Source organism: Lacerta agilis, chromosome 1, assembly GCF_009819535.1.
Source record: "Lacerta agilis isolate rLacAgi1 chromosome 1, rLacAgi1.pri, whole genome shotgun sequence".
In the NCBI taxonomy this organism is placed as follows: domain Eukaryota; kingdom Metazoa; phylum Chordata; class Lepidosauria; order Squamata; family Lacertidae; genus Lacerta; species Lacerta agilis.
In genome coordinates, this window is record NC_046312.1 from 45,185,163 (window position 1) to 45,205,666 (window position 20,504).

At 42.1% G+C, this 20,504-nt stretch overlaps 1 protein-coding gene across 2 annotated transcripts in view; it reads right to left on the reverse strand.

Annotated features, from left to right (window-relative positions):
* Positions 1 to 6,505: 6,505 nt before the first annotated feature.
* The window catches only part of SMOC1 (SPARC related modular calcium binding 1), a 60,314-nt gene continuing 46,315 nt past the window's right edge, over positions 6,506 to 20,504 (reverse strand). For both annotated transcript variants that reach the window (XM_033146807.1, XM_033146797.1), the window contains exons 8-13: positions 16,199 to 16,391; positions 15,054 to 15,136; positions 12,533 to 12,638; positions 9,093 to 9,340; positions 8,212 to 8,262; positions 6,506 to 6,861 (exon numbers count right to left, since the gene is read on the reverse strand). In XM_033146807.1, the coding sequence (XP_033002698.1) occupies positions 6,845 to 6,861; positions 8,212 to 8,262; positions 9,093 to 9,340; positions 12,533 to 12,638; positions 15,054 to 15,136; positions 16,199 to 16,391 (698 nt within the window). In that variant the 3' untranslated portion in view covers positions 6,506 to 6,844. The remainder of the gene's footprint in view (positions 6,862 to 8,211; positions 8,263 to 9,092; positions 9,341 to 12,532; positions 12,639 to 15,053; positions 15,137 to 16,198; positions 16,392 to 20,504) is intronic.

Sequence of the window (20,504 nt, forward strand, 5' to 3'; positions counted from 1 at the left end):
TTTCTGTTCTTATCCTGAAGCAAAGTTCTTAACCTGAAGCGTTATTTCTGAGTTAGCAGAGTATGTAACCTGAAGCGTCTGTAACCTGAGGTAACACTGTATTTGCACTGTGCCTTGCTGTTTCCTCCCCTTAATTACTACCTCCTCATCCTCTGGAAATGACAGAAATCTGAGATCCATTGTGTGCATGAACCCTTTTCTTTTTTTAAAAAAACAACAACAACAACCCCCAAAACGTTTTTGTCCATGGAACAGCACAATAGTTTTCACTGAAGGCAGCATTTCAAGTGGGCAAAGCAGCTATTTTGATATATATTTTTGAAATACATGTTTTTCGATTTATTGAAAGAGCAGTTTCTAAAATAAAAAATGGTGAGTTTAGAAAAGGCTTGCTCTCCAGCTTACTGTGGTGTGAGGAAGAAGTAAAGAGGCAGGCAAGTTCAGGACCGGACTGAACTTGCACAGGTGCTTAATTTGCCAGCATCTATACTTTTTTGCTTGGCAACTTCGTTACTACACAGCCCATGTACACTCAGAGCTGTTCCTACTCTATGCTGGATTCTAGGCCTTCATGCAGAGAGTTCCCAGCTTCCTTTCTGCCGTGTATATAACAGATTCTGGTATTAGATGCTGTTGAACAGCACCGCTAATGTCACTGAAATGTCAATATTTCCCTGTATTGTTAAATACCATGCAGAGAATGTGCTGACCAGGTCAAAGAGGAGAAACACCCTTTGCCAGCTTTGGAAGAGTAAATGTGTAACTGGAATAAACTGTATTTGAGATTCATGTTCATGAATCCATTATGCCAAGAAAAATTGGTTTATAAAAGACTCTTTTATTTTAATTGAAATTCCTCCACAAAACAACCCAGAATGAGACAATGATTCTAAAGTCTTACAAGCAAAGTAAAAACATCCTCCCTGCTCTGGATCTGAAGGGAAATCTGAGCTTCCTTTGCCGCTTCCAGTCAGCATTATTCACCCAAAGTCAAAATAATTAAAAGCTCAACAGCAGAAATTAGTCTAACAGAACATGCTTGCTTCACATCTAATGAGCCCTTCATTTATTATTACCTTGTTTGTTTATTGCTTGTTGTGCAAAACCATTAAGCTACAGGATGTCCCCTTTCCTTTATAATGAAAAAGTTGGCTTTGCCATAGGAAAGAGAGGCAGGAATAGTGTGGCTAAATTGGAAGAAGAGGAGGAGGAGGAGGAGGAGGAGGAGGAGGAGTTTGGATTTGATATCCCGCTTTATCACTACCCAAAGAAGTCTCAAAGCAGCTAACATTCTCCTTTCCCTTCCTCCCCCACAACAAACACTCTGTGAGGTGAGTGGGGCTGAGAGACTTCAGAGAAGTGTGACTAGCCCAAGGTCACCCAGCAGCTGCATGTGGAGGAGCAGGGAATCGAACCCAGTTCACCAGATTACAAGTCCACCACTCTTAACCACTACACCACACTGGCTCTCAGGAAGAAGGCAATCAGACTCTGAAAGTCCTATGTAGCTTGTCATACAACACAGGCATGAAACAGCTCAAGGTAGTATCATGCTTTGCAGCCAAATGTTGAGACCTTTTGAATTTGGCATTTTTTCCCCTGCTGCTTTTGGCTGCAAAGCAAGAACCAGCAGCACAGTTAAGAGAGCTTGCTTCTGATTCCACCTTAGCAGCTGCAGCTGATTAACAGGCAGGTGGCCTCACAAAATGGCCTGAGGCAGCTTCGCCACCTCTCGATCCAGCCCTCTGGTCAGATTGAGTTCCCCATCTTAGTTTATAATGCATTAATTTCACTTGTTGATGAAAAATTGCATTTTACTGTTACTATTACTCAAAACATTCTATAATGGAAAGGCAATACCTAATGGACTGTAGGTATAAAATTCACTACCTTGTTAAACAAAGCAATAGAGCAAACAGTGGCACCTAAAGGCAATCAAGTGCATCTGCATCTCTCCTATAAAAATATACCATATTTTTCTGTGTATGAAACGATTTTTATTTAATATAAATAAAAGCAAAAAAATATGAGGTTGTCTTATACACGCACAGTGCAGAGGTGGGCAGCCGGTGTCTGTGCAGGAGATTTGTGGCTGTGGCAATTGTGTGAGCTTTTGTTGGGTGCTGGCAACACCCTCCCCCCCAAAAAAAGTTCAACAGCTCTGTGCAATCTCCACCATTTCTTCAATCTGGAGTCCCAAAAAATAGGGGTAGTCTTATACACGGTGGCATGTTATACGCAGAAAAATATGGTGCTTATTCTAAATGCTATTTGCTTTTCCATGTGTACAGGTTTGCTAATGGAAAGAGGCATATACCGGTACTTTTACTGTATTAGAAATTACACAGACCCCATTTTTTAAAAATGTCTAGTTTTCCACATTCACGTGACACCTACATAGCCTAATGCCTTTGCAACCTAGAGATGCTACATCAAACCACTAAAATAAAAATAACAAAACTGCACAGTTCTGCCAGCTGTCGTGTGGACTCGATTGGAACTGTGGTGTATTGAAATGAGGGGTGCCGAGCAGGGCTGTGGCATTTTGGACAGATATTAGTCCCTTGTGCAAGAAAAAAAACCCAACAGCTTGTGTGAAACTTGGAACAAATCTCTCTCCATTCAACTTTTGATTTTCTAGAACTGGCTGTGGTTGCAGAAGGCAGACTGGGATTTACTGATAGATCTCTTGGTGATTTGAAGTAGGTTGCTTTAAAGCAACATAGTGATTTTCTACCCCCCCCAAAAAAAAAAATTATATTGCTGAAGAAAGCATAGGGGGCACTGGGTTGAACCAGAAATGGGTTTGTGTGTAAGGACTGAGTGTATCTGTATTCTGGTACACATAAATAAATCTGAGCCCATGAGTCTGAAAGCCCTGTTTGAGCATTGTTTGTTCCCATGTAAAGCACAGGAACAAGGAGATCCCAGGACATCTTCACATGTACACATGAAGGTGTCCTCCCTAAAGACCTTTGCAGCTCACATGTTGATGAAGGAGTGCATGATGTCAGGGGTGGCCTTATGCAGCACAGCCATACTCTCTGCTTCCGTGTTGATGTACAGGGGAATAAATAATGCCCAAATAAGGCTTCTGTATATGTCTTTTGCCCCCAACTTTGGTTGATGCATCTTGGAGATGCACATCCCACAAAAGCGCACCCCACAAGTCTGAAGTCTCACCAGCCTTGCTCTACAACAGTCGAGTTCGCAACTGTGTCATTATGCACATTTTAATTAGCCCCGACCATTGCTTAATCAGAAATGCAGAATCAATGAAGACCAACAGCCCAAAGGGGTCCACACTGGGAGCCATTGTCCAATCCATGGGGCGAACAAGCCCAGGAACAGCATGCTGTGTGAAGCAATGGTTTTGATGTCGCCAAACCAGTTTGCCTTAATCAGGCCTCATGAGTGGCTTAGAAGACTATGGGTCTCCCACACATATTATGCCTACAACTGTCTGACTCAGTTTTCAAACATGATAGTGCTTGTGGGTGTTCACATTTTTCCAGGCAAAACGATACATGAAAGAGTCATCAGAATGGAGTCATCAGAAGGGTGGTGAGAAGCAATAAGGATCAAAATATCAACGCTGTTGACCTGCCATGGACTGGGATGAAAAACAAACAAAAACTATCCAGCGGCAATTTACCAGCTAGGAAAAATAAAGAGTAGAAAGGGTATGAAATTTGAAAACTCCCAAAATTGCTAGCCTTGTCCACTACCATCCAAAAGCAACACTTTTGATTTGACAGTAGAACGGATTCCCTCAGGAGGTTGTGGACTGTCCTTCCTTGGAGGTTTTTAAGCAGAGGTTTGCTGGTCATCTGTCATGGATGCTTTGGCTGAGATTCCTGCATTGCAGGGGGTTGGACTAGATGACCATTGGGGTCCCTTCCAACTCTACAATTCTATGCGATGGTTTGCAATGCTCTTTTAAAGTGCTGTTCTTCTGTTGAATGTAGCCAGACATGGAAAGAAGGTGAATTTACAGTCTTAAGACAAAAATGTCCAGGCACTGATAAACAGAAATATCCATAGTTTATTAATAGATGGCCAAGACAACCAAAAAAGGGAGGCCATCACCCCCTTATGCACAGGCTCATGAGTACAACCAGAAGCATCTAGCTAGACAGTGGCAACAGAAGTCTAGGCTAGATGAGCCTTGGTCTAATTCTGCAAGACTATTATTACGTCCTTATGCTCAGGGCAAACATCCCCAAGATTAGTGTATCTGTAACACTTCAAAAGGGCAGACAAGGAAAGAACAACTAAGGACCATGTGCTGCTGTTAAAGTTTCCAACAAGAGGTTATTTGGCCCTTGTGGACAAGATGCTCAGCTAGAGAGACCATGGATCAGATGATGTAAGCCCTATGTGAGAAATAAAACTTAAATGTTACATTGCTGGGGTGGGCTGAAAGCTGCCTCTCTAGATGAACAAGCAATGGCCATTTTGACAAGGTGAGCTAGTGAGTCACAGAAGAATTTACAGCAGTATCTGTGCCATTGCTGTTGGGTGAGGGGAGGAGGCAGCAGCATGTGAAAAGAAAGAACGCTTACAGAAAGTTCTTTACAAGTTGTTCTTCATTCCTACAACAGGGACAGGTGGGCCACATAAGACTTTTTTTACACTGTATAATGACACCAAGTAACACAATACACATACACAATATGATCAGTGTACAAAAGAAGAGGGGAATATTCAGAGAGGAGCTTGGAGAGGGGGAGGGCACATACATTGTATGTGACATGCAAGAGAAGCCAGCAGTGGGTGCTGCTGTTCCATAAGACAAAGATTCACATTAAAATATACTTGCGAAACAATTTGGCACAGCTTTTCAAAGAGAAGCATCTAAACTTTTCTGGCCAGTTTAAATCTTTTACCCACAGAGAAGTCCACTAAGATTCAGAATGCAAAGAATCGTGTTACTATTTTTACAACCTTGCTTTGCTTCTGCGGAACATTTAAGGGGCCAGGACCAACAAGCTTCATAGGTTCCTGTCAAGTGACATACTGAGGGTTGCCAAAACAGAACCTAGGACACCGTGATGGAACTATCTGAGAAAGACGGTGCAGGGCTACTTCTCAGCAGTACAACATGACCCCTGGGGTTTTCTACTGGGGTTTATTTCAGAGTGTAAACTGTTACTACAGACTATTGATTGCTCTACTACCAAATCCAATCAAAATAAACATTTTTTTTTATAAAAAAAAATCCATTAAATAAAGCAGTCCTTACATCAGCTTGCATCAGCTTAAGATGAGCTTATGACTCGACCCCTTCCTGTGGCTGTACAATAAAGGTGTGGCTGCATGTTCTTCAGAGAGTTTCAAAGGACAGTGGCCATGCATGAAATGCATGAGCAAGGCAGTTCAGAAAAAAATGGGGGGTGGGGGTGGGGTCAGACAGCATGATATTCCTCAGCTCGAGCATCCTCTATGGTAACTGAGACTCAACTATCTATACCTTAACTGAAGCAAAAATATTTTTAAAGGGGGGGGGGGGAGGCACTGTCCTGTAAATCCACCATTGTGACTTGCTTGAAAAGCAGCAGCTTTTCAATGATCTTTGAGTATTTCAGCTTGCAACAGCCCACTGCTAAAACACGGAGATGCATTGCCACACTGCTCTTGAGGAGCATTTATATGGATTCACAAATCACAGTGCAAGGAAAGGAACCCAAGGCAATCAAGTTTGCAGAACAACTTCCAACAGAAAAGGTGGAGGCAAACCTATAGCACTCAGATCCCTCATTTCTCAACAAGCAAGCATACATGAACAAGGACAGCACAAATACTGCTAGCACACACATGCTATCTTTTAAGAACAGCTTTGCCTCCTTCTGCTCCATTTTATTTTGACAGGAGAGCCTTTTACTTCCCCACGCCACTTTCTTCTGCAAAAGTGTGGGAGACATGTGCTTTTGTCAACATTCATCCAAGACCCAAACAAAATCAGGAGGTTGGTTGCAGCTAGTCCAGCAGGAATAAGATTTAGCATGGGGTAGGGAAAGCTGTTCTCATGCCAATGCAGAAATTAGCTTTAAACCCCCATAACAGAAAATATCGGAACAAACCCTGAAAGCACATGAAATTGTCGTACTGCTGTAGCTAAGGCGGTTTTGGCCTTGAGCACTGGCTGGCTGAGAGATCATAGCTGAGCTATACAAAATTAGTCCTCAGATGCTCCAGAGGGAGAAACTACTCTGAGTAGGACTAGTGCTGACTAGTCCCATTTTCTGCATTTGTGTTTGTATATGGATGGGTATGTGTGCACGCACACACAGTGTTCAAGTAAAGTGTGAGCCACCAACACTGTTGACTTATTTGAATCATGATGATGCTTGTGCAAGAAAGAAGTTGAATTTTGATTGGTTGTAGAAACCAATGCATCCCTGGATTCCAGAGTCCTCTTGTACCCCTTTAATCTAAACCAGCCTCAAAAAAAAAAAAGGTCATAGGCAGAAACCAAATAGTCACACTAAGGCCAGCACAAGACAACTGTACAATTTACATTTATATACAGTATATTAAACATCATTCTTCAAGTCCAAGCAAATCCGTAACATTTAAATCATCAGTAGCTGTTCAGTTTTCTTTCTTTATCTTTCTTTTTTCTTTGTTTATTCTTTCTTCTTCTCTAAAGTACTATATAAAATGGCATAATAAGTAGACCAACTTCCACCCCTCTTTATTTTATTTTATTTTCCAAAAGTGCAAATGTTGTGGTGGCCACTTCTGCTACGTTGGATGTTGCCAGTTCCACCTGAGTGTTTTCAAATGGCGATGTGTCCTGTCTGTCCTTCCTTCCACCTGGTTCATGCTTTTCCATCAGCTCTTAGACAAGACGTCCGACTAAAGTTGGGGAGAGATGGAGTGGGAAACAGCAACAGTTTGAGGGAGAGAAGAAACAAAATGTGAAAATCCCCAGTTAAATTTTTAGTTTGAGGGAGAGAAGAAACAAAATGTGAAAATCTCCAGTTAAATTTTTAGTAATTAACAGATTTTCCCTGTCAAACAAACTAATAATACCTGGGAATGCAATACGCAGTAAGGCTACAAAAAACTAGGGCTTCTCTTCCTCCCTCCCTCCCTTCTGCACATCTGGGGGTTTAATGCAGATTTAAACAGATGAATTGCTGGGGTGGGGGTATCTCTGCTATTGCACATACCAATTTGGTAACAACCACCAGTATACACCAAACTCATCAGTAAGGAGCACATTTTACTGGCTACACCTGTTGCAAAAGCTTTGCCCATTTTTTCAGACATCAGAAACGTCACTACATGCAGCCAGGAGGACTGAGGGCTCTCACCCACACTTCCTCTTGTTCTGCGATTTCTAGGCACAGTTCCAAGAGGTTTTTCTTTTGTCCCACTGCTTTCCCCCAGGAAAACCTGCAACACTTCTCGGACCCCATGCCTATAAAACATGGGACAAACGGAAGTGTGGCTAAGCGCTGAGTAGTGTAAAGGACTTTACCTGGGTTTGCCCTTAAAACCAACTCAGAAGCTGCAGCTAATCCAAAACTATGCTGCTTCTCTCCTGTCATCCGGAGATGGGGATATGTTGGAATTTGCAGCAGCAGTGGCGGCGGCTGATAATTTGCTTCTAGACTAACTTCCAAGTGCTGGTGGTTACCTTTCAACCATTCAGCCTGGGACCCATGTATCTCAAGGACTACTCCACTCGGCAGTAGTTGCAGTCAAAGGGTGAGAGCCAGTCTCCGAATGAGTGCCTTCTTTCAGAAAGTTTGCCAATCATTTTTATTCTGGGCGACATTGGGCTAGGTGGGTTATTTTGTGTTTTGCTTCTCCAGGAGCAATCTCTCTCCCGCGCATATGAATATATACTGTCTTAGGCACATTTATTGAATTTCATTGTTGTCTTAATTTTATTTCCCCTTGAGATACCTAGAGATGTGAAAAGGTAACATCCAAGTGTTTTAAATGAAGTTCAATAAATAAACAAATATTGACAAGAGCTATCCCAGTGATTAATTCAGCTTGTCATATGGAAGCATCCTCCTGCCTGGTTAATCGGTAATAATATCCACAGGACTAGCTCCTTTCCATTATAGTTGGCCAGGCAATGGATAGTAGTAGGTTTAGGCAGGATTGGGGGTGGGGACAACCCCAAAACACAAAGCTGATCAAGACTGACTCGGATCAGGGGGAAGGGGAAGGAATTACAGAAGTACTTACTGAAAGGGTTAACACCTTGTCTTTTTCCATGGGGGAAACTTCCAACGCTCCCTGCAAAATATAAATCCTTTGTCCAGTGAATTTTTCCATGTATAATAAACACTGCAGATTTAAGAAAGTAGCAAGGCTGATCTACCAGTGATGACAACTGAAGGCCCACAAGGAAGTAAAGCAGAAAGTGCAAAGGTATTTTGGTTGAGTCAGAGTAGCCTGTATTTTCAAGTATTTTGTTCAGTGATGAAGTAGACTTAAGAAAAATAAATCTGGCACATGCCATGTTTCAGACCACCAATAAGTGTCATCCTATAGAATGATGATTTGTTCAAAAAACTTGAGAAAGCCGGTTTCAAGATAACCACCTCTTGCTAAAGATGCAAGTGATTTCAGGTATAAATTTGCTAGGAGCAAAAGTGCCTTCTCCTGATTATAAAAGGTACTTTTAGTGTCCATGGAAATATAAACTGAACAGATCTGGGCACCTTTGAAGCTCAGAAACATTATTTCATGTTTCTTTTTGCAAACCGACATCTTCGGCAATGGCCACCAGAGGGTGCTAATCTTTAGGCTGCTTCCTAAAGTGGACTGATTTGTTCAAGCAGTACCGTAGGGGTGAGGAACCTTTGACAGCCTGAGGGCCACATTCCCTTCTGCGCAACCTTATGGGGGCCACATGCCAGCGACAGCTGAGGCAAGAGGTAAAAGTGGGCAACCAGGCAAACATTCCTGCCAGGCAAAAGCACTCAAAGTAGGGCTGGAGAGAGGTGTGATCTGGGGAGAGAGGGTTTGGCTGGAGAAAATCTCGATGGTCAGACACATTACCACCCTGCCAAGCCTGAGCTTCCCCACCCATGTCCTTTAGGTGTGACAAAAGTGTTACCCACCTCCTTCTTTCCCAACGCCCAGGCAACCTTTCAGTTCTTGCAGTGAGATGGACTTATCCTTGTTGAGGTCACAGTAGTCAATGAAGCGCCGTGTACATTTCTTGGGCTTGGCTTTCTTCTTGACATAGCGCTTGAAGGGCTTCATCTCCCTCTTGTTGATGTCATTGCTGTTATTGTTGTCCAGCTGGCTGAAATACCAATGGACCACCCGCTCTTCCAACGTGTGGCTGGGATCAGGCTCAGAGAACCTGGAAACAAAAGGAGAAGGAAGGCTCACAGGAAACGCAACCCCTAATTTTTAAATACTCTCTCTCTCTCTAAGGCAGAGCAGACTCTTGACAAATGTTCTGATGGAGTCCTGTTTCGTTTGCTTAAGTCTAGCAATAGCAAATACCTGGTTATTAGGGAAAGCTGTGCTTTTTATTTTTTTAGAAATCGTTACAGGGACTTCTAGCAGTCTCTTCTATCAGCTGGAAGGGCTTATTTATAATATCTAATAGGCCATCTACACGTGGGGAAATTTAAATAGTGAGTTAAGGAGTCACATGGGGATATTCAAACAGAAAATTAATGTAATAAACAATGAATATTGCTTATTTAAATTTTTCTTTGTAATTCAACTCTTGGTGGTGAAGCAGATCCACAACATAAACCTGGCTTAGCGATGCTTAGATCTATCGTTTAAAGTGTGTGTTGCCTCACTCTTAGCCAAAACCATCAGGAAAAGAAAAGAAAAAACCTGTAAGAGAAGACAGTTAGCCACTTCGTAGGTTACTGCTTCCCTGCATGCCACCATCTCTCACTAAACTTGAACCACATGAAAGATCTTCCAAACTGCAAGTCTTGCAGAAAAGGGGCAGTAAATTTGTTCAAAAAGATAGTTTGCCTTCTGCTCCACCACACACCAAACAAAACCTAAGACTTACAACAAAATAAGGAATAGCGTAGAAAGCCTCAAGAGCCTACTTTGCTTGACCACATCAGAACAAAGCCAGCAGTTCTGTTAATGCTGCACACAGAAAGTTTGCAGAAAGCATGTAAGATGTAGATGCAGGAGGAAATGACATCACCTCTCTCCTCCGCCACACAGCCAGGTTAACCTGACTAACAGATACATGTTTAGCTAGGTCAGCTTTTTAAGGGAAAGGGGGGTTGGCAAACATAAAGCTGCTTCTCCCTTTTGCTGTGGTAACACCACAAACACGTATAGATGCACACAAGCACACACCCATGTTATGGACTAATATTTCCACCACAAGGTCTTATAGTGGATCTAACGGTGAGCCACATTTTATTCACCAACAAAGGTGCACTGCAAGACAGAGCTAACGCCCGTTAATCCATCAATAGGCTTACAATGGTTATTAAGCTAAGGGTCAACTAGACAAGGCATCAGCAGTTCTTCCTCTTTAAATGGAGTCCAACCACAACATGTACAAAGCAAAGGCCTGAGAGAAGAGGAAGGTTTTTGCCTGGTGCCTAAGGATATGCAATGAAGGTGCCAGGCGAGTCTCCCTGGGAGGAGCATCCCACATGTGGAAAGCCACCGCTGTAAAGGCTCACTCTCATGTTGCCACCCTCAGGATCTCTAGTGGAGAACGCACACGAAGAAGGGCCTCAGATAGTGACTGCAGGGTCTGGGCTGGTTCATGTGCAGAGAGTCGGCCCCTTGAGGTATTGCGGTCCTGAGCCATTTAAAAGGTAAGTGAATTTAGTTGCATGCTTGAATGTGCTTTTTAGATACCATGTGATGTTGTGCTCCTTTTTTTTTTAGTTGAAATGCTTGAATTAATCTGGTATAGCCTGAACCTCTGAGATAATCAATGTGAAGCACTTTGAACATTCTATAATGCAGTGGAAATCTTGTACTGTCACCTTTCCACAATCAGAATTCTCCCCGTGCAGTAATTAAATAAAATAGTAGTAGTAGTAGTAGCAAAGTTGGACATATGTAAAGGCATCTGCAGAATAAATTTGTCTGAAAACATGTGGTATGGTATTGCAGGTACAAATTGCCTCACAGGGTTTCAAAAGGACAGCAAATTGCTGAGTGAACATCTGTAGAAAATTGAAAACATTTGCTAAGGCCCTCTGTGGGCTGGCAGTTTCTGGCCCTGCTATCAAGATGAAAACAGTTGTCCACGATAGAAAGTGAGGAATTCGAGTGACAGAGAACAGTGGAACCACTGACCTCACTCAGAAACAAAGCCCACTAATGAACACCACATACTATTCTGTCTCCTGCCAGATTTATCTGAGTTTAACATCAGGGCACTATATTATGCTCCTTAGGAAATGAGGACGACGACACAACCAGCACATTGGTTCTTCTCAGCCATGAAAAGCAGCGCATTACTGCTTCTCAAAATAGTTGTGTCATTCATTTGCAGCACATTTGTGTCCATCAAACTGAATCCAAACAAGCACCCATCTCAAACACCCACCTCTCTATAGTCGTGAGCAAGGTTTAAAATCACCACCTTACAATCTGCCCCAGTTTGTCACCTCATGCTCTCCCCCAAAGGCTGGCATACGAGTAAAATGAAATAGCAAATAAAAGCTGTAAAGCTGCGACTTGACTGATACCTTCCATCTGACCATGCCACCCAGTTCCCACAGAAACAAATCAAGATACCATCGTACCTTTGAAGTCAAAAGGAATCCGCTCCGGAAGTCCATTCGATCCAAAACATTCGAAAACCAAATTGTGGCTTCTGATTGGCTGCAGAAAGCTCTTGCAGCCAATCAGAAGCTGTGGAAGCCCTGTTGGGCGTTCGGGTTCCAAAAGAACGTTCACAAACCGGGACAATCACTTCCAGGTTCGCGGCGTTCGGGAGCCAAAACATCCAAGTTCCAGGGCGTTTGGGATCCAAGGTATGTATGACTGTAATGTAAACCATGTAAGTAACTGGGAATGTGTGATGGAAGCCTAGCAATCCCTAAAATACTTGCTGAAGGGCTAAAAAAAAAAAAAGCTCATATTGATCACAACTTCAGAAGCTTTGTCTTAAGCACATTGTCTCCTGTATGCAGAGATAGAGTCTGGTTAGTTATCTGCTTCAGAAACTGAAGGTCATATTACTTTGCCCACTGCACTTTTACTTTCTAAAATATGATAATCTGCACTGTTATGAAACCAATGGGAAACGCACAAGACTTAGGCAGACTGATTCATAGATGAATATTCATTGCAAAATTCGGAGAAGGGTGAATTTCAAAGAACAGCTGTTTCTCGGTTTGCATATTGTTTCAAAAATGACAAATTGGGTACATACACCTTCAAATGCAAACTGAATCAAATTCCTCCCCATCCCTACTTATGACCGAGTCCAGAGCTTGAATTTCCCTAGTGTATTACTCAAATGAAATAGTCTCCTTTAAGACCAGATACATCTTTGGTTCTTTTGTTTCAGTTCAACTTGAATGCCTTCCAAACTCACCTTCCGCCTCCAGCAGGTGCTGCTGAGTTAATGGCCTGTACCATGTCTGTGGTGAGAGCATCCAGTAAACTTGTAATAAATTCTACTTTCTTCCCTTCTGGGCAGCCTGCAAAGGGAATAGAAGCTTCCTTTGAACAAATGGTAGTCAGAACAGATTCTTCTTCTTCCCAAGGCCATGTCTATGCTGTATGGAGCTGTAAATTTTTGTTTGGGTGCAGTTCTAATGACTGCTGCGTCCTGCATTTCTGCAGGCAACCTAAATCACACCTGCCCACCCTACTCCAAATGTGACCCACATTTTAGTTTTCTGTCATATATGCATTCTGTGGTTCTGCTTCCAAAGTCAACAAGGCAAAGGCGGAAGAATGGTTGAACAAATGCATACAGCAAGTTCTGCATAGAAATCAGTGTAAATGAGCAAAGTTCTCCCGACACATAGGAAATGCAGCAAAGGGAAAAGGTAAAGGAGGCGATGAGGACACAGGAACTCAAGCACACATAGTCACCAAGATAGCAATATCAGAGGTTAATGTGGATTTCAGTTCACATAGATGTTTTAAATCATAGTGTGGATGTTTGTTTACATTCATTTAAAATAGTACAACTGGATCTACACAAATCCAGTTTCTGGTGACATGGAAATCCATAAAGGATTAAAATGCAAGGTTCAGATTTAAAAATAAATATTACCAGATGCTACAATATTTAAAAATAATTAAAATTACCTCCAGCAGCTCATAAATCATCAGTAAACTAGTATGAAAAACTAGTAGCTACACATGTGCGGAAGAGCATGTTTGAGTAACCAGCCAGCCACACTCTTCTGGCTTCCACCATTTTTGTACCAAAGTTTGTAGAACTGAATATGGAACAACTGATTGGTTCAAAATTGGGAAAGGAGTACGACAAGGCTGTATGTTGTCTCCCTGCTTATTTAACTTATATGCAGAATTCATCATGTGAAAGGCTGGACTGGATGAATCCCAAGCCAGAATTAAGATTGCTGGAAGAAATACCAACAACCTCAAATATGCTGATGACACAACCTTGATGGCAGAAAGTGAGGAGGAATTAAAGAACCTTTTAATGAGGGTGAAAGAGGAGAGCGCAAAATATGGTCTGAAGCTCAACATAAAAAAAAACTAACGTCATGGCTGGTCCCATCACCTCCTGGCAAATAGAAGGGAAAGAAATGGAGACAGTGAGAGATTTTACTTTCTTGGGATCCATGATCACTGCAGATGGTGATAGCAGTCACGAAATTAAAAGACACCTGCTTCTTGGAAGAAAAGCAATGACAAACCTAGACAGCATCTTAAAAAGCAGAGACATCACCTAGCCAACAAAGGTCCGTATAGTTAAAGCTATGGTTTTCCCAGTAGTGATGTATGGAAGTGAAAGCTGGACCATGCTTTTGAATTATGGTGCTGGAGGAGACTCTTGAGAGTCCCATGGACTGCAAGAAGATCAAACCTATCCATTCTTAAGGAAATCAGCCCTGAGTGTTCACTGGAAGGACAGGTCCTGAAGCTGAGGCTCCAATACTTTGGCCACCTCATGAGAAGAGAAGACTACCTGGAAAAGACCCTGATGTTGGGAAAGATGGAGGGCACAAGGAGAAGGGGACGACAGAGGACGAGATGGTTGGACAGTGTTCTCGAAGCTACCAACACGAGTCTGACCAAACTGCGGGGAGCAGTGGAAGACAGGAGTGCTTGGCGTGCTCTGGTCCATGGGGTCACAAAGAGTCGGACACGACTAAAGGGCTAAACAACAACATTGTAGAAGAATTACTCTGATGAACATGGAGCCCAACAGAAATGATGTGAAGTAAGTGGAAAGCCAGGAGGCAACAGGGGCGGAGTAGGATTACTTCCCACATTCAAAGCATACATTTATTTTAGACTTTACATGGAGGGGGAATTTCTTCCCTTATTTTGGGGGGTGGGTTGTTGTTTTTTTTTGTCTTATATCATTATGGCTGTTTCAAATTGTTTCTAAAATGCCTTTTGAACTATTATAATTATTGCTCATTTGATATATTGCAAGCCACTTTGGGAGACAGTGGCATACAAATAAACATATGGTGATGGAATTTCCTACGATTATCTTCAGGGAGTGTAGCAATATTTAATAAACGTATGAGCACAGATATAAACCCAAGACAAAGCTCGACTCTTGCTAACTGTCCCTAGAGCACTCTGAGCCATCTGACTAAACATTAGGAAGAACTTTCTGACAATAATAGCTGTTTGACAGTGGAACGGACCACCTTGGAAGGTGGTGGACTCTCCTTCATTGCAGGTTTTTAAGCAGAGGTTCTCTCTTAGGTTATCTGTCTGGGATTTTTTAGCTGTGAATCCTGCACTGCAGGGGGCTGAACCAGATGAGCCTTTGGGTCCTTTCCAACACTACAAATCTGTGATTTTATAATTCTCATATCTTATTTATCTTAGCTTTTAATGCTGCCATAAGCAAGTGAGGTGGGAGTAGAACAAACAGAATTCTTCTCCACTCTGACCTGGAAGTTCTCTGTCTTTGAAAGGGTCATCCGTTTCCGGGCTCTTCGATCTGGCATCACTTTCACACACGGGGGTCTCGTATCTAGAGACCAAAGAGATATAAAAAGAATATGTCCTTAAGGTATGGCCTTCAGGAGTTCTCCCACTCTTTGCCCCACACCATGAACAAGTGTTAGCTGGAGCAGGAGCAGCGCAAGAGGCAGGTGGGAACATTTTGCCCCATGGCATTTATTTACCCACTGTATATACCTGGAGCTAGTGGAAGGGAATGGATCAGAGAAACTGGACACAGGAGTATTGGAGGGGGGTAGAAAGAGCAAAATAATGAAACTGGTTGTTGCAAGAACAGAATTCTCCTTTGGGCTTAACACTGTTCATCTTCACCTCCCAACCCACTCCCAGGACCAGTGTAGAAAGTTCGAAGGGCCTAAGGAGATCACTTAGCAGACATGGTACACTGTCGTGTGGGGACTCCCCAAAGCCATCCCCCAACTCTCCCAGGAACATGAGCAAACCAGAACCCAGAACTAAATAGACCTGTCTCACACATGCCTTTTTTGTTGGCTTTGGTAACTTAATTAATATTTTTGTGTCTAAAGACTTTGCACTAGCCCATTATCACACCGTTTTCTTTGCCTGTTTCCCAAGGTTCTATAGGAATAGGTGGGGACAGGTTGCCCTGAAGGAACAAGTGCAATGACTGTGGGAGAGAGAAGCAAGTGAGGACAGGTTAACATATCAAGGGAGGGAGCAGCAAAGAAAATGAGGAGCTCTAATAAAATATGCAGAATCACATTAAAATACCTTTGTCTTAGTTTTCCATCTGTCTGGGGTTTAAGCCAGTTTAATGTGCAGAAGGGAAATGAACTAGCATTTCTGACATATAAAATATTATTTAATTTCAAATTTGCCTTTCTTTGATATTTAATATGCCATGACCATGGCTTTCCTCTAAGAGAAATGGCAATAAATCCTCTGTCCTCTGGGTTCAACTATGCTATTCACTAACAAGAAAACAGCCTTGCAGATGAGAAAAAGTATATATTGAGTGTAGGTCCTTAACCCTAAAGTGGTGGCTCCTATACCCCCAAGCCACAGTTTATTTTATTTTCTAACATGTAATTCAAAAGGCGATGATTCTTACCGGGTGGAAGTACCAGGCAGAGGACGACCTGTGTCTACCAGAACACACCAGCAATATCCTGTGGACTGGTGACACTGCACTGGCTTGTACAGTCCTCCAGGGGCACATTCAGGGATAACAATCCCTTCGCGAGGGTTCTGCCTGGCCTCTTCAAGAGCACTTTGCCTCTCATGGTCACATGAGTTAACTTTCTCTGGAAAAGCAAAGAAAGGAAGGGTCACTATCCAGGGGATATGATGAAGCCCACCTCCTGTTCCCACCTTGATAATTTAGGAACTTGCAATCTGATCCTACAGACAGAGGCCTAAGATGCTGTCACAAAAGTCACCACTGAGGTTCAGGTTTTTACGAGACATTACTTTGCCAGATAATCTTTAGCCAGTGATCAGGTTTGTGTGGGGTTTCCCCCCCCCCCCCGTGCTTGATACTTAAGGGAGAAAAGATACCAACATCTTCAGTTGCTAGTACATCTTTCAATCCAGCAGTTTTTAACCTGTGTTCCATGGAATGGTGCAGTTCCTGGGAATCATATCAAGAGGTCCTTCCTTAAGCTTTTTCACCATTCTTGCTGGTAGAACACACAGCCGTAGGGGAGGAGTGTTGACCATGTTCAAAGGCACAGTCAGTTTCCAGAGACTACAACATCACAATTTGACAGTCCTGGCTGATGCTTTGTAAGCGCTCCCAAGAATGCAACCCAGAATCCCATGCAAAATTATTCTGTAAGGCTATGAGCATGCTATAATTTTAAATCACCTTCAAAATACCTTCTTTAACCCTCACGGAGTTACGATACCCAGCCACCCTTAACAAAAGGTTTACTACATACACAGCCTAAGACACAGGGATAACATGGGAGATGCGTAGCATAGATTTCTCCATAGATTTTGAAAACACTGCCTAGATTACTGATAGCCAGTGAATGATACTATACTAGAACTCCTCTCTGCTCCAGTGAGCATGGCCAATTGTCAAGGGTGTTGGGAGTTTAGTCCAGCAACATCCAGAGGGCATCAATTTGGCTATCCCTGGCCTAGATGGACCACTCCACACACACACAAAATAATGTTGCCACAGAAAAATCTCTGCAAATGATGCATTTAAACAACAACTCTCTCTCTCTCTCTCTCTCTCTCTCTCTGTGTGTGTGTGTGTGTGTGTGTGTGTAACTTGGCATAACGAGAGCAACTTGATCAGGGTTGTAAACTAGAGTAGAGAAAGGGGGTAATTTTAAAAAATGAACAAAATCTGAAAAGTTCAGTCCTCAGCTGATATTTAAGGGAACTTTGCTTTGCTGACAGGCTTTACTCTTTATTTTAAGGTGACTGTTTCTGTGCTGTATACAAACAGAGGAGTTATTCAGTTAGAGGCCTCTGGGCACCCTCACAAATCAATTACATCACAAGCTGCCAAATTACTCAAGCTCTCTGCCTGACAGCAATTTACACCTTTCCTGTCAAGGTGAGGTGGGTCATTCATTTATTCAGATGCAGGGAAAAGGGAGCCAAATAATCCCCTTCATGGTCTGCTCAAGTTTTCCATTTATTTGTTTTATGCAATGGAAAATGCTCCACTGAAATGAAGGGCATTCCAGACATATTTACATCTTAACTCTGCAAAGTTCTGCAATGCAGGAATTCAAAGCAAAATGTTGAGTCTAAGAGTTCACACCAACATCAGATGAGGTAGCAAAGCAATCTTGACTACACTCCTTCAAATATGGAGCATCTGTTCCTGGCTCACAGGAGGGGAACGTGATCTTGTGCTAATATCCTGCTTGTGGGTTTCCCACAGGCATCTGGTTGGCCACTATGAGAACAAGATGCTGGACTAATGTTCTTAAAGACATGCCATGTCCTCAAAACTCTGGATGAGCAGGTGGCTGGCAAAGAAGTGGAGATGGTTGTGATAGACTGGGAAGGTTGCAATGGGTTGTTTTTTTTTAATCTATTGACTGTTGGGGACATGTTGACAGCTTCTCTGTGCTAGATTCTCTATTCTAGCTTCACATGTGAATCCTACTCGAGTTTACCCTTAAACATTTATTGCACAGCTGGGTAATCTGCAGCCTAGGAACCTCTTTTTATGCTACCTAACAGCTCCCCATTTTTGCACCCTGTTAGAATTCCTTACTTCCTCTTTCTCCTTCATTTCCTCCATGTTCCTGGCTTTCAGGAGTGTTTTTCTCCCTGCTCACATGTACAGTACCTCACAAGACGAATGCCTCGCTAGACGAAAAACTCGCTAGACGAAAGGCATTCGCTAACGAAAGGGTGACTCGCAAGACGAATTTTCCTATGGGCGCGACTCGCAAGACGAAAATTTTTCACGTTTTTTTCCCCGTCAAACAGCGCTTCCCCCGTTGTTGCTTCGCAAGATGAAATTTTCGCTAGACGGCAGCACTCGCAGAACGAATTAATTTCGACTTGCGATGCACCACTGTAGTTCCAGAACAACTGAAAGGGTCATATTTTATTTTATTTTATTTTATTTTATTTTATTTTATTTTATTTTATTTTATTTTATTTTATTTTATTTTATTTTATTTCCAGGTTAAATGGCTTGGGAGAAAAGATGTTTTCCCCACACTGAGGGGGGGGGGGAAAGATATATAGATTGATTCTTTCCACGGTCCAGACCAGTATTCTCTTTTTTTTTAAGGAGTTATGAACACCTATTTAGGAAAGTGAGTCAATGTCATCAAAAAGAGGAGAAACAGAACAAAAATAAATCCTTCTCTATGTTAAATTAGTGACTGAGCTATGGGAAAAGAACAATGTTCAGCATAATGAATGGGTAGGGAAAGGAGGTGCTGAGTGACAACTTGGCCAAGATAATAAAGCTGTGGCCATTTTTAAAAGAATAACTGTCACATTATCCAATTTTTGCTGTCATCAGGTAAGCAGGCCAGCAATGCTGCCAATCTACTACTGCTGCTGCAAGAAGGGAAAGAGGGAGGGGAGTCCTTTGAGGAGATTAAAATTCTAGATTTCATCTTCCAACAAGAAATGGGAGAAGTGAGGCAAGTGCTAGGAATCTCCTTTCAATCAGGGCTGCTGACCCACAAAACATTTAAGCTATATTTTGGATTAATCCCTTTGACACTCCAAACTAATTTATAAGAGCTCAGGGTAGAGCATGAATAAGTGTGGCTTATTTGTGAATGACATTTTTTCCTGTTAAGATCTTTTGGGGAAATGTGTAATTTCATTCGTAGGCATGGATTTACACAAGTCACCTAGGCTCATACCGTCTGAAGAATACAATCATATTTCTCCATGGATGCTTTCATGACAGACAGTGTATGGCACGAAGCCAGTGATGCAGCCAACTATTAGAAAGATGGTCCAGTTTTGCCTGGAACAAGCAATGGAAGGACATGGTTCAGAGCAAGTCCATTTTTAAAAAAAGTGGTGTCTGGTTTAGCTTTTAAGTTCTCGTTTGTAGAATAAAAGCCATTGCAATTTCACTCTGAACCTACTTCCAAGTGAATTTCCTGAAGTTCACAGATCAGTGCAGCAGAATTACTGCATATACTAGGGTAAAGTGTGCATATATTAGTGAAAGGAACACACAAACTGCATTATATAAGGGGGAACTATTTTGCAAAAATGTGTATATCAGGGATAATTGCATACAAAGAAATTCGCACTAAAATCTTGAATTTTCGTGAGGTACTTAAAAATGCAAATTGCTGCAGAAATGTGAGGAACTGAATTTAAGATTGGAAAAATTAGAAATGAAAAGAAACCAAATTGGCTGTTTAATCCCTCCCTAGAACTAAATAGGTTCTCCACAGCAGGCGAAGGTATCTGGGAGAATCAAGTCAACCATCAGAGGCCTTCACCATTCCAAAGCCAACAAAGCTTTTAACAGGATCACTAACAATGCCAGCTAAATCCTCCAAACCTATCAGGAACCAACCCAGATTTGTTTCATTATTATTTTTGTTATTATTATTATTTATTGAATAATATACCGCCCTATACCCAGAGGTCTTGAGAAATATTACTGTCAACATTAGAGAGGGTGAGGTGGCCCATCTCAACAGGTAGATTATTATTAAAATGTTATCACCTTGTGTGGCACCACTGTTCAGATTTAAGGCACAAATATGGTTTGTCTGGCAACAGCACATTCGAGTACGAAATGCTATGGCTGGGACATTGAAAATGGAGATTTGTATCCCCAGATCAAACACTCAGCAGAGATCAGAGGTTTTATGTTCCTTATGACACAATTTCCCCTTCCCTACCAAAGAAACAAAAAGCCATGCAATACATTCAGTAACTGACAAGTCTTCAGT